Raw genomic sequence first — 13,854 nt, forward strand, 5'->3', positions numbered from 1 at the left:
TATGCAGGGGTGCTCCGCTGGATGTATGCTGCTCAGGAGCGTATACACTCTCTCTCGTCACGTGTGTTGCTGTGGTTTTATGGAAATTCGTGGAAAGCTGGCGAAGCTTGAGGGGAAACTTCTAACGATGTGGTTTCGTTTTTTTTTCTTTTCTCTCAGAGTCCCGATTTAAATTGAAATATTCATCGAGTAAACGGCGAAATAGCGAGGGCTCTCGATCGTCGTCGATGCGCATCAAAATCAACCCGTCCATTCCCGAGGAGGATACACACAGCGCAGGCACGCGCGCAGCGGAAAACGCGCTAGGAAAATTGATTAAAAATGGAGGCCTTCCCCGTTGAAAAATAGCTCCTCGCCGTAGACTGGCTGGCCGTAAGGGCGCAGGCGAGTCGCGGCACGCGATTGAAGGCCGGAGGGGTTCATCTCCACCCCTCGGCCCGATCAATAATACCACCCCGCGTCGGTCTCTCCGCGCGTGCGCGCAGCCTCCGCTCTCCCCACGCAACTGTCCTACCCCCCACGATCTTATCGCTGATGTGTACCCGCTCTCCTCTCTACTACACCATGCGTGTATACATATACGTGTGCAGCATTCATGGCTCCATCAATATTATACGCGCGAAATAATAACCCGCCTGCATTTATTATATTGTGTATGCGCGCGCGCGCGCGCGTTGGTGGTGTCGGGGTAAAAAAGTCGGATGCGGGGGTTGTTTTAGTTACCCGGGAGGGGTCCGAGCTAAATTATGCGCGTAAACTGTTGTATGTAAATCCGTCGCGGGGAGACATGACGGATGGAGACATGTGTGTATTTTCGGGAGATATGAGGCGCCGCGCGCGAGATAACAAAGACGTCGAGTATAGAGTGTAACGAGACGCGGCGTTGATCGATTCGTTTCTATACGCCGATTAGCGTTTTCTCCCGTGGAAGAGTTTATTCGACGGATAGCTGAATATAGGCTGATCGAACGAAATATTTTCACGATCGATTGAAAATCGGAAAATACAAACTCGCTATAATTATACGACCCGTAACTGGTTTTCCTAATAGCGCACTGGAATACGTCAATGATTACGCAGCGCCGCGCGAGAAGATCTAGCGCGTCTATAATACGTACATGTTTACGCAAGTCAGGTTATGCAAATCGGAGAATGTGGAAAACATTGAGAGCCGGATCGTACGAGCGCGCGCGCGCTCGCGAGCTCAGTCTCAAAATCGCCGCCGAGCGGCGCCGACGTTTTATAATAAGTCTTTCCTCGAGTTCACGTTCGGTCACGAAACTCGTTTTCGCCTCGGCGATCGAACAGTATATACGCTATTTCTGACACAAGTTCCTCCGCACACGTGTAAAACACACCGAGTGAGTGAGCGAGTTGCTATAGCCGCTCATTATTATGTGATAGAGAAGATTGCATTTTATTATTTGAAGAGTGAGTGTTCCCTTAATACGATCCGACGTCAATTTTCATGACGGAAAACGCTAACCTTGACTTAGAATCCGAGTCTCTCGCTTCGTCTGGGATATAGTTGAAGATAACAATTTATCGCTCGCGAGCATAGCGCAACGTCTAGTCGCAGCACGTGCTGAGAGATCGCTACTTGCCTCATATTCTCGGCTCTCCGATGAATTTCGCGATAGTGCCATCGACTTGGAAAAATATTGTTATCTCGAGTAGAGTAGCTCGAGGACTTGTTAGTAGCTTTGGAGCGAGCGGTTTTAGTGTTTCGATTTTCCACTCGCTGTGCATTTAAATTAGCGTTTCTATTCGTATTTTGCAGATTCATCGTTCGCTCTGGTTACCCTAGCCTCTCAGCGCTATGGCGACCAGAATCAAACAAATCCTGGCCAAGCCGGAGACCAGGGAGTACTTCATGAGGTGCGTATGATTTGAATATTTATATTTGGAGCGCGAAGGAGGCGTGGCACTGCGAAGCAGACTAATTAGCATTGATTACCAGTGTATGCAAATTGAGTCAAAAGCGAAATTTGCAAATCAATCTCTTTTACCGAACGAGACGCATGCTCGATAAACCGAATAATTTCCGATTGTTTCAACACAGCACGCACTTCTGGGGGCCGTTTTGCAACTGGATGATACCGATTGCAGCAATATCTGATATACAGAAAGATCCGAAATTTATCAGTGGAAAGATGACCTTGGGTGAGTTTACTCTCTGCCTCGATTTGAATATCAAATCGATGCAAAATTCTCAGAAGAATACATATTTTATCTCTCTTTTTTTTCATTTCAGCTCTGACATGCTATTCGCTGGTATTTTTGAGATTCTCGGTAAAAGTCGTGCCCAGAAATATGCTGCTCTTCGCCTGCCACTGCGTCAACCTGAGCGCGCAGCTGACCCAGGGCTACAGATTTCTCAGATACCAGAGCTCTTTGAAGAATACTCGGGCGATCCAAGCTGCCTGATCTTCGTTTTTATATTATCCACTTAGATAAAAATTGTTTGTAAATTAATATTGTTCTGTACATAAGGTGCGTGATGTATATGTATATATAAGCGTTTTTTATTCATCAAACGAGAGATGGCTGAATAGAAAGCTAATTTTCTAAAAAAATGAAAGAAGATACTTTTTACTCAATCATTCCAGCTTTTGTTCCCCGAAATCGTATTTTACGCTCGTCGAAGCCCCGCACGAACATCACAGAGTCAATTTTTCTCTCCTCCCCGCGTCGCGCGCGTGTGTGTCTCGGCTGCAGACTTGATTAAACATCCCATTTTCTGCGACGCTGCAACTCGACGCGAAAACGTAAGCAGAATAAAAAAAAAGACGAGCAGCAGCAGCGCACATTGATGCGATCGCAAAAACGCGAGTCCAGCCCCCCGCGTCGACGGAAAGCGCGTTCCGCCTGGCTGGCGACTCTCTCTCGCTGCTACATAGTGGCAAAAGGAGTCTGTGCACCCTGCGAAACCCCCCATTTCTACGTTTCTGATGTATTTTTCTTTGCGCTCTCTTTCCATCTGGTTTATGCGTTCGCAGTGTGCTTTTGGAGCTTTTTGCTGAAAAATATATACTTGTCTCGTGCAAAGGGTTAATTGATTGCTCTGAGTAAGACAGCTACGGTAAAACAAGTGGACATCGGCGATGCTTGCCCGATAAATGTAAGCGAAAGAAAAACTTTCCCTCGCGCACACAATAATAAAGCCACTTTCCCATGCGCGCGGCTCATCCATCTCGAGCCACAGCCACAGCCACCCACACGCAGAGCAGTCGAGAATACATACGGCCGCATTATATATCTCCGAAAGCCAGCCTCCTCTTACACATCCTCGGACGCGTCGGCTTCGATTTCGCTCGAATTCGCTGGGATCGAATTATTCCGCGTGGCCCGACCGGACGACGATCTCGACTCTCTCTCTCTCTCTCTTTCTCTTTCCTCTCTCCGACGAATGTATAAGGAGAGCAATAATTTTCTCCGGTCATTCGCCGTCCTCCGTTCTTGTACTTCTCTCTCGCTCAAAGGGGGAAAGCGAACTCGGCATTGGGGATGCTGAACTGCGGCGTGGGGTCACTTTATGGGCTCTCTCTCGCGGATCTCCGCCGCACACACACACACTAGAGAGAGAGAGAAAGCGAGAAATTTGAGGAAGGAATTCGCTACCGCTGCGCTACCCCCGCGCTTCTTGTTCGCCCGATGGGATAAGGCAGTCGCGCCAGATACTCGCCCTTTTTGCACTGGATGTATTCTATAACGGCCGAGCGTTTTTCAAAGTTTGTAATATACCTAAAATTTATAAAAAGTACGTTTACATGAAAATTTTCCAAAGAAAAATAAATCCCCACGCAGGAGCTTTCAGCGAATACATAAGCATCGCGCGCGTGCAGATAGGAGAAAAGCCGCGCGCGCGCGGGGGCGGAGACGTGCACGTGGGGGCAAAGCGCCTGGAAATCGTATTCCTCAAAAGCCTGCAGAGCAGCGCGCTTTTTCTCTCTCTTCTTTCAGCGCGCGCGTCCACTTAGCCTCGGCAAAGCCTCTCCCGGAGAAAGCAAGCGAGCGACCGAGGAAAATAAAGTGGAATACGTCCACCCCTGTCGCGTCGGCCTCGCCACAGCCCCGAACACTATAAAAGCCGGCCTGCGCTGAATATAAATATAAACGAGCTTATTAGGAGCATTAGGAGCGGCGTTATACGGGCGCTTTGCATTTTCCTGCGGGATTTCGCTCGCGTCGTTGGCATAATGGAACGACGGTGAGATCGGTTTTTCTACTGTTTGCTTTGACTGAGATCTCGCGAAAAAGTGGCTGGAAGATCTTCCGAAATTCCCCGAAGTATCGAGGCTATCCGGACTAATTTCACGGCACAGCGCGCAAATAAACTCGCAAACAGTGTAGCGCATAATTGATCGGCTGCTCGCTGATAAGCCGAGCGCGTCCGCCGTGTGTAACTGCCGGAGAGAAGAAAGAACAAGAGCTGCCGGAGAGTCCAGCGGGACTGATTTCACAAACAAATGCCGACGATCGAATCCTGGCAAGTCGCAAGATGGATGGCTCTCTTTGAATCGCAGATTACTCGCCCCGTCTCCCTCTCTCTCTCTCTCTCTCTCTCTCTTCTTCGTTCCCTTGAATGTACACACTCTCGCGAGATCGACAATTTGCCAAGGGGTGAGTTGCCGATGAAAATTTGCCTTTGTCTTTCGTGGACGAGAAAACAAAACTGCTTTTTACACTGTGGGAGTGTAATCCAATCGATCGAAAAATTCATCGCGCTCGACCTGCTCCGCAAATGTAAATTACCCGTTTCCATTCGACGTCCCGTATCAAGCGGGACGAAAGCAGTGCCGAGAGAATAAACCACCGAGACCGCAAGGCAAATGAACTGTAAAGCGGAATGCTGGGATTATAAAAGCTCTCTTATAGCCGACAACCCTCCTCGATGGCGACGAACACACCCTAACGAAATTTTCCTCCGCTCGGCGATCTTTAAATTAAGTGAACTGGCTTATGACGCCCGTGTAAAAGTCTCTCGTCCGACTGGCTTTCTTTTACACGAAGCGAGTAAAAAATGGGGCGGCTGAAACGCGTGACGGATTCGACGTGGAGAGAAAATATATGGAGGCGAGGGTGCGAGTACAGGAGAGAAGAAAAAAAAGGAAATAACGGAAGAGGGTGGCACGCGGGTGACTCCATACGATTTGGATATGAATTAAAATTTATCGGCCGGATAGAGAGAGAGAGAGAGAGAGAGAGAGAGAGAGAGAGAGAGGGAGAGAGAGAGAGAGAGAGTGACATAAAAAGGCACTCGCGCGCGGATTCCCGGTTTTATAAATTATTCATGCATTCGCGCGCGTTATATGCGGTTCGATAAAAATTTTCGGTGCCGCTTGACAAATCGCGCCTCACAGATTCCTTATTTTTTATTATACTCCGCGACGTGTTCGAAGTTGTTTATCGCGTGAATTTTAAGAACGCACTGCACCCCTGGAAAAATAAACTCGAGGCGCGCGAGTGTTTGCGAAAAAGCGTTATTCCAAATGAAAGTGCGCTCGTAACGCTTCTCTCGTCCATTACAATGGGCCTCGCTAGTGTAATACGCGCGCGCGCACATAGGCGTTCATAAAAAAGGTCCTCGAGTCACCCCTCAAAAATAACATGGCACCAGCAGCGAGCGCCATAAGGTCGTGAAGCTGCAGCGTATATAGTCGGCTCTAAAAAAATCATGGGAGAGAGCTGCGCGTCATCCGCGCGAGGTGATTTTTTTTTAACGCGTTTTTGTCAAGATGACGCTGTAAATCGCATTCGTTTTATACGGCCATCGAACGCTGCACGTATAAACATTAGAAAATTCTAAGTCATACATAAACATGTCTATAAGCTCAGGGCATGACGAAGCAGAAAGAAAGCTAAAAGTGCCAAACGAAGCGCACTGGCATAAATTAAGGGACTTCTGATCAAAGCCCCGGACAGAGTCGCTGTGACAGGTATCGCGCGCATGCTGCATATTTTAGGGAAACGAATCCGGCACGTAATCTAGCCTAGCTTGTGTGTCAGTGTGTGGTGCGGCTGAATCGCGATTCCGAGGGAGAGGTGAGGGCGGCAACGACGCAGAGAGCTATACCCGGTAATCCCTGATCGAGGGCTGCTACTGCGAGAGCCAGGGGACATCTTATCTTCATATTACACGCGCGGCTCCGAAGTGGCCGCTCTCTCGGCTTTGCCTATAGACGACCGATCGATTTCCGCCCGCTGCAGAGAATTCGGGGGTCGTATGTATATTCGGCTCTCTGTTCTTTCCGGAATTTCTCTGAATTTTCTCTCCTTCAAAATAATAGCAAAAAAAAAAGGAAGCGCCGAGCGATGCTTCACGCGTCAGCCGATGCTTTGTGGCCCGTAACGCGAGAGCCGTCGAATTTAGTCCTGTGCCGCGCACGACGTCGTCCAATATATTAGGGTTAGAGAGCGAGTCGAAAGTGCGTGTGCTGGGATGATGCCTCTGGACGATGCACAAGTCATCGGGCCGGGATGTGGCCGGAGAATATCGATGCCGATTCGCGAGAGTGTGCTGGATAGTGAAATCTCGTTTTCTTCCAGCAAATCAAACACGAGCATATCATGTTGTCGTGCATTCTCTTCACTCGGCTGCAGTTATACGAAGAATCTGCTGAGGGAAATGAGAAGTGCCTTCGCGCGACCTATCTTCAAAGCGGAAAGTTAAAGCGCTGGAAACGCTGTATAGCCGATATCGTTCGAATTGATATTTACAGTCCTAATCTTATCTCTCTCCAAGCGTCGTGGTGGCTCTTCCCTGAAGAAATAAGTACGCGAGCGGCTCGCTCACATACATCGGCTTTACGATTTTCTATAAAAAGCGGCTGCCGCGGATTCAAACGTACGATTATTGGGGATCGCCCGGGCAATATCTCGCTCTCTCCCTCTCAAGAGGGAAATTCTACCGGCAGCTTTTACCTCGGTATATCGAGGACTGAATAATGAAAGAGGCCTCTTTGGATATTCCCGCGAGCTGCGTCAGTCTTTTCCTTCCTTCCAACCTTCCGTCCCTCTACCTTATGCAGGACTACTCGTGAGAGAGACGAGTCCGTCGAATATTCGAGTGTGTACAACAATCGGCCGATAGGAGCTCAGAGGCAGCGCTTCGAGTTTGAAGGATATTTTTTATTCATGCGACGTGTGTCGAGGGCCTGCGGAAAAACACATTCTGCCAATCGAACGAGCCTCCGTCGAGTGGAGTTGGAGAGGGAAATTCAGGCGAGATGCTCCGCGGGGATTTCGAAATGCTTTAAAAATCGGCCCTGGTACAATAATTTATCCGACTTCATCGGAAATTCGAAAACGAGCGCGTACAAAGATTAGCCACGAAGTAAGCGTTTTAGGAAAGGAAGTAAACGGAAAGCATAATCGAAGCTCTTCCCCGGGGACGTGGAGTAGCCACTCAGCGATAGTCTCTTTCAAATATTCAATCGCACGCGCTTTCCAATTTCGCTCCGACCGAAACTCTCCCTTCCAACAACGCTCGCACACACGCTCTGATAAACAAGGAAAAAAGTTAATTTACTATTTAGATGTTGAACGCGTAAAAGCAGCGGCTTCATCAATCAAAGAATTATACCGACGCCGCGCGGGCAAAAGGTAGCTTTTCCGGCGTCGGATAATAAATAACGGCCGAGCAAAAGTTTCTTCGGATTTCCGCAGACTCGAAAACTCCCTCCTATTATACACGCACGTATGTGTGTGAGTAACGCCGCAGTAGCTTAAAGGGGCGCGCGGCGATATAATTAATGTAAGGAATCGTAGGCATTTTCGGTGTCGCCAGAGCCGAGATGCCTGATGTGTATAAGGGCGAGTATTGTGCCGGCGATCGATATACGCGCGCAGGCCTAAGTATATTCGTACGCGAGAGAACGAGAGAGAGAGAGAGAGAGAGAGAGAGAGTCGCTTGATGTATTGTGGGTAGGGAGATGCTGAGCGCGACTGATGGAGAGGATATTTATATATACGAATGCGCTTGAGCTTATTGCCATCAGCAGGCTTGGTTGTGTGTATTCGCGTGTTGACTGACTGAGCGAGTGCGGGAGAGAAGAGGGCGAGGGAATGAAGATTGCTTGCTGGGTATATGCTGGGGGTGTTTTGCATGGAATTTGGAATAGCCTCGTGGTTGTTTATTGTATGCGCTTTGTTTCAGGAGCTGTATTAGTCGAGGTGGCAGCACTTGGTAGCCAGTATACACATCCTGGATTTTCAATTAAACCCGACCAACATCCCTGCGCACCGACCAAAAATCCACTTCCCACGCGAGCTATGACGACAGAAAAGAGAAGCAACGAGAAAAAAAAAAAGACAACAGCGAAATAAAACTTGTCGAAGCTTCCGCAGCCGCAGAAAAGACGGTGTACAGCGTAAGAGCCTCATTTTCCCTCCGACTCTGTACGCACACAGGACAGCTGCCCGGCGGAACAAGAGCGCGCGAGAGCAAGCAAGTTTCGCTAATAGACCAACGACGCTATATAGATCGAGAAAGCCACTCTGCACCCCTTTTTCTTCTTATAGCTACGTGTATAGGTCTGGGACGAAACTGGGAGACGACGACAACGACGACGACGGAGGCTATGGCATCAGCTCGACGGTGTAGGATATCAATGACGTCGCGTATATAACTCGTCAACGTTGGAAATGACAGCTCTCGCCGGCGCGAGCTGCCGAGGGTCCCAAATGGAACTTCTAATGGATAAGATATAAAAGTTAACGCAGCGGCCAGCTCTACGTCCCGAGAAAAGTGTGGCTCTGATGTATGAGCTGCTGCAGCTTTTCGTCGCTGCAAAAAGTCCCCTTTGTCGCGCGCGTGTATTTAAATCCATTACGTTATTCCGCCAGAATAAACGAGGAGCCTTATCGTCTCGCGGTCGAAAAAATATGCAGACGTCACACCCGACAGTAGAGTCACAGCGACAATCCCTTCGTCATTCCCATTTTCAGCCCTTCATTTTTAATCACCAACGGCAACTACCTATAACGATAAGAAAGCGCGCACAAAGCGCAAAAAGTCCATCATTCCACATACCCCACCCACACACGGTACACATGATTCGAATCGGCGGGAAAATCGCGCGCGTGACTGATCCGCGAAAACGTGAAAGGGGTGTCGCGACGATCAATCACTCCGGGCGATGGACCACCTTCGCCATCACGCGCGGCGGGGGTAGGAAGGGGTTGAGCTTCGGATATCGTGGGAGAGAGAGAGAGAGAGAGAGAGAGAGAGAGAGAGAGCGAGCGCCATCAACAAAGTATAAATGCACCCCTGATTGTGTAACCCACACATACACACACACACACACGCGGAGCTCTGATCAGTGACTGCAGCTTTTTTCTCTCTTGTCAGGCTCGCTAGCTGTTATTCCTCGGGAGATGAATGTGCTGTGCACTACTATATACCGGCTTGACTGGATTGAATAAATAGATTATTAGCCAGGATGAGCTCTTTGTTCTCGCGCGGTAAATATTTAATCGTTTTCCGTTGTTTTTGAGCGAAAAAACAATCTCTAATACATTCAAGACTCGATAATTTCGCGCCGTCGTGAAAGCAGCGCTATAAAGCTCACCCTTTTCCATAGAGCCGCCCTTATACAAAGTACCACCAACGCCGGAGATCTTTTACGACGTTTTTAGCTATCCCAGCCAGCTCTACACGTGCCTATATACACACGTCTGGTCGTAAAGCTCGGCGTTACGTCGCGGAAAACTCGGCGGCCTGCGAATATAAAGACATAAAAGTCGCGAGCGATCGAGGGACGAGCTTTATACGCCGAGGGCAATTTTGAATATACATTCATTTCCAATGGCCAAGTCTTCTCCAATCGACTTTATTCGCTTGTTTTACGAGCGTTTCATTGAATTTCATCGCCGCATACGAGTGCTATTTTCCGAAGAGAAAACAGAATCCGATTACGTTCTACGGAGAGAAAAATCAGTATTCCTAGCAAAGCCGAATTCGCGCGAGCGCAATCTCGCCGTCATCCCAGCTCAGAGAACACAGAGTTAGTCGAAGCGTGAGACATCGGAAGACGCTGTGTGCTGCGATGATGCGCAAAGGGCGGCCGAATCACGTATTCTCTTTCCGCGTTATGCATGAAGGGATGCGAGGGTGAAGACGCGTCGCGCGAGAGCCAGCGGAATACCAATGCTGCACTGTCCGGGGAACAAAGATCGAGCTTCCTATACTTTTTCGATCTGTGTTGGCGGTGTCGTCTGCACGACGCTGTTGTAGGGTTGTCGAGAAATGAATCGAATATTTTTCACGCGAAACTTGTAAAATTCGAGATTCGAGTATGTATGGAAAAAGTATAGAAACGTCGCTCGGCAGGACAGAAGAGAGAGAGAGAGAGAGAGAGAGAGAGAGAGAGAGAGAAAAGGCTCTTGCGAGGGCGCGCGACTGACGTCACGAATGCGAGCTGCTTCGTTTCCGCTTCCGGCCTTCATGATTTTCGCCCCGTCAAGTCCATTCTTCCCCGAGCCCCTTTCCTATCCCGCTCAGCTCAGAACCTTTCATTTTTCTGCTCTCTCTTGCGCGAAAAAGTCGCGAAAGCTTCTTTTGTCGACGATCGCCTGCGCGCGACGAGAAATAGTCTTTCTTCGCGCCAGCTATTATTTGAATAATGCAACCCCTACCCGAGGCACTTGTCCGCGCCTTTTTTTCATAGAATAATGACTTTTTTGACAATCAAGCTTGTTATTGCGTTCAAAATTCAAAATATTGAATTACCACTCCGTGGATTTCTCTTCTCGATTAAATAATGCATTTTATACAAAGGATTAATAAATACATCATAAGCGTCCTTCCCAAAAATTATTCGATTTATTTCCCGACGCAAAGAAGAAGTCTGACGTCAAGCCGAGGGGGATAAAAATGCAAACACGTCACTCTCTCCCTCTCTCTCTCTCTCTCTCTCTCTCTCCCCGGTCCCTCTCGAATCTATCGTCCCTTTGAGGATTTCGTCGGCCCTCGACTTTTCGCGTAAACGCAAAGCAAACGCAAAGCCCGCAATTTCGCGAGGCTTTGAAGCCGCCGGGACGCGCCTTCAGCGTGATTCGACCCAGACGATAAGCGCCCGGGAAAGAGACGTCAGCTGACGTGGGAGGGATCGAGTGCGTATACACGCGAATAATGATTTCGGAGGTGTTATTTTTTCTAAAGGTTCTGGATAGCTCGAGAGGAATTCGTTGAGATGCTTTACTGATTTTTAGTATACTCGATTGTTTATGCTATTCGTTGCAAACGTGATGTGTTTATGGCATAAGTATAAGTGGCTTTTGCTGTAAAGTTTGTAAGTACTGCGCTGATGTGTGAATTAGCAACGCGATTGTTCAATATTACTTGTTTTATTCGAAAAAAGTCGAGTGGAGGGAAGGTAACAAGTGGCGACATCAATGGACTAATGAGTAAACCTTCGGATTACTGTACGGCAAGGCAGAACACTACTTTCTTACGGCAATAGAAAAGCCTTTTGTGATTGTCAGTAAGTGATCTTTAAAATCAATTTTCAGATAATATTTTTAATGACAGGAGGAAATCTATAATCAAAAATTTTACATATAAGATATTTGTAAAAATCAATGAAGCGCTTAAAAAACGATAAATCTTTGTATAAATTAGTTGTAGTATAAAATTCGATATTATATATTTACTAATTTACAACTTTAGCTTTCAACAAAGTCATTGACGTCGCTTCTTATTAAATGATTTAAAGGTGTCTTTTACTGGCTTAAAATACAGGATAGGGAATTGCTCAATAATTTCTAATGACGTATTGAACATTTTTATTTGAATCGTGATAAAATGTGAAATAAAAGTTGAGTACACATTCATATTGAACATTTGCTTAACACTTTAATGCAAACGTTTCATATTTTTGCACTAATATTATGAAAAATAATTATTTTTGTGTTTCAAATTTCAATATTTCAAACTTTGAAGAAAACATGTCAGCTATATTACTCACCAATCTTTAAATTAAATTTTCTGTATAGCGATACCATCGTGGTTCAAATTTTTCTTCTCTTGCAACTTCACTTTCACGTCACTTGAACTTGTAAGCTAAAAGTAAAAAACACTGATAAATACAATGAGTAATGACAAATTAGTAAGTAAAGAAAAAGCTCGAAATAAACGAGGTATGAATGGTGTATGTTTTGTACAAGTCAAAAAAAATCCATACAGAAAATCAAAATGTATGTGTGTGTCTCTGGAAGGACCAGGAAGGACTGATGGAACTTTAACTTGAAACTCCTGAGATGCAAAATGGAAGGGAAAAGAAGCTCCACCCATTGGTCTCTTTTAGCTTTGAGCATACGAAAGGGGAATGTAAAGCCTGAAGCAGTCTACCCTTTTTTACCCTCACCCTACCCTTCCCCCTCGACAGCATATATATTGACTATGAATTTTTTAATCTGAATGCCTTTTTTCCAAGCATCATTTACACAAGGATTCATTTTTGGTAAGATGAAACTTAGGCAATATTTTTATATTGGATGTAGCGTTTTCTGATGGTAATTGTTCAACAAAGAAAGCTTGCGGCTCACTATTTGATAAAAAGAAAAGGCACTTAGGAAACTTGCACAGTATTTTCTTGATAAGAATTGTAATTTATAATAAAGTAATACTTTGGTAATAAACCAACCCCACATGCACCCTTTAACTGATTAAAAGATACTGACGGAGCACCGAAGTAGAGGCAGTGGGAGTCCCTGCGTGACTAAACTACTCTCCTAACAGAGACCTGTAGACGGAGTCCGATTCTGCTCTTGTATGCTATATAGCCAGAGGCTGCCATTGGCTGATCCCTTGCCGTGGAGCTGCTCTCAGGGTGAACAGAGAGAGACGCAGGCCTACTATCTCCATCTCCGTTGGTCCTTGGCTCTCCGTTCCCCTGTATCGCATTCTAAATCCCTTGACTAAAGGGGTGTGCCCTTCGTGTTTTGCCTACAGAGCAGGAAAAATATTGTCACTCAGGACTTTTTTACATGGAAAGTATTTATAGAAGATATATCCGCACAAAATGTTATTGAAATATTTTTTACACATGAAATAAATATACACTGCACCTCTGCAGATGTTTATTCCAGATTTTATAAAATGTTGATTGCAGAAAAAACTTCACAGCACACAGCCAAAAAAGATCAGTCAAAAGTTGTGCTGCCTAACAACCCTTTTTTATGGGGGAAAGGGGTGATAGTAGCCCTTTTTTAAAAAGGGGAGACTCCCCTGCTCAACTAAACACAATCTGTCCTGCTCACCCATGCCGTTTTTTTTCTTTTCACGCACCTACTGTGCTTCGTAGGTTCTTCGATCAGTCTGAAAAAAAATTATTGAAAATAAATAATAAGTAACAAAACTTTTGTAAACTCCAAGATCAGAGTATCAAATATATAGACATAACCCTAAAACTGATTTTAGCGGTATTGTGTCAAAAAATTTGTCAATGCTAAGCATTTAACTTGTGGATAAACATGAATCAGGAAACTAAACAATTAAAACTGCAAATAAATACCGTTTGTTCATTTTCTTTCATCAAAAAGACTATGTTTACGTTTTCTGCAGAATCCAAGTATAGGAGGGTTCAAATCATCTCGAAACCATGGGCTAGCGATATATCTCGAAATTCTCAAAGCGATAATTGCAACGGCGGGAACTTCGAATTGAGCTCCCGAAAATAAAATATATTTGATAAAAGTGATTTAGGAAAACCGAAATTATGATCAATAAAACAAGAGTGTGGCATGCTCGTTTAAATATTCAAAGATTCCGCGTTCTGTCTCCGTGAATATCACTTTGTGTTCGTAAACTCATCGAGTCATCGGTATATACAGTCATCGTGATGAATAAAA

General features: G+C 46.1%; 2 protein-coding genes and 1 long non-coding RNA gene across 19 annotated transcripts in view; 2 read left to right on the forward strand and 1 right to left on the reverse strand.

The window, feature by feature from the left end:
- Window positions 1-8,351, forward strand: part of LOC107981007 — a 95,586-nt gene extending 87,235 nt beyond the window's left edge. The window contains exon 4 of the mRNA XM_016984831.2: window positions 8,159-8,351. Within this exon, the coding sequence (XP_016840320.2) occupies window positions 8,159-8,328 (170 nt within the window). The 3' untranslated portion in view covers window positions 8,329-8,351. The remainder of the gene's footprint in view (window positions 1-8,158) is intronic.
- The window catches only part of LOC116417156, a 51,707-nt gene that overhangs the window by 37,634 nt on the left and 219 nt on the right, over window positions 1-13,854 (reverse strand). For 9 of the 15 annotated variants that reach the window (XR_004227439.2, XR_004344832.1, XR_004227435.2 and 6 more), the window contains exons 1-4: window positions 13,518-13,809; window positions 13,072-13,321; window positions 12,685-12,949; window positions 11,970-12,064 (exon numbers count right to left, since the gene is read on the reverse strand). This is a non-coding gene — a long non-coding RNA (uncharacterized LOC116417156). Of the gene's footprint in view, window positions 1-11,969; window positions 12,065-12,549; window positions 12,950-13,022; window positions 13,322-13,517; window positions 13,810-13,854 lie in introns of those variants that run through there. The other 6 variants (XR_004227445.2, XR_004227444.2, XR_004227446.2 and 3 more) reach the window with 5 other exon arrangements.
- LOC100113891 (mitochondrial pyruvate carrier 1) lies at window positions 1,139-2,581 on the forward strand. Of its 3 annotated transcripts, none has more exons than XM_001606058.6 (4): window positions 1,139-1,431; window positions 1,781-1,878; window positions 2,063-2,163; window positions 2,255-2,581. In XM_001606058.6, exons 2-4 carry the CDS (start codon window positions 1,820-1,822, stop codon window positions 2,425-2,427), a joined length of 333 nt encoding a protein of 110 aa, XP_001606108.1. In that variant the 5' UTR covers window positions 1,139-1,431; window positions 1,781-1,819; the 3' UTR covers window positions 2,428-2,581. The 3 variants fall into 3 exon arrangements, with proteins under 3 accessions (XP_001606108.1, XP_008211353.1, XP_008211354.1); XM_008213131.4 differs by having other exon boundaries at window positions 1,191-1,693; XM_008213132.4 differs by having other exon boundaries at window positions 1,191-1,361.

This window comes from Nasonia vitripennis, chromosome 4, assembly GCF_009193385.2.
Source record: "Nasonia vitripennis strain AsymCx chromosome 4, Nvit_psr_1.1, whole genome shotgun sequence".
Classification (NCBI taxonomy): domain Eukaryota; kingdom Metazoa; phylum Arthropoda; class Insecta; order Hymenoptera; family Pteromalidae; genus Nasonia; species Nasonia vitripennis.

Bases quoted from the DNA above. Each gene is read 5' to 3' on its own strand.
- LOC100113891 (XM_001606058.6), top strand. From the start codon at position 1,820: ATGGCGACCAGAATCAAACAAATCCTGGCCAAGCCGGAGACCAGGGAG. The intron at 1,879-2,062 runs GTGCGTATGATT...GTTTCAACACAG, and splicing joins ACCAGGGAGTACTTCATGAG to CACGCACTTCTGGGGGCCGT. The intron at 2,164-2,254 runs GTGAGTTTACTC...TTTTCATTTCAG, and splicing joins CAGTGGAAAGATGACCTTGG to CTCTGACATGCTATTCGCTG.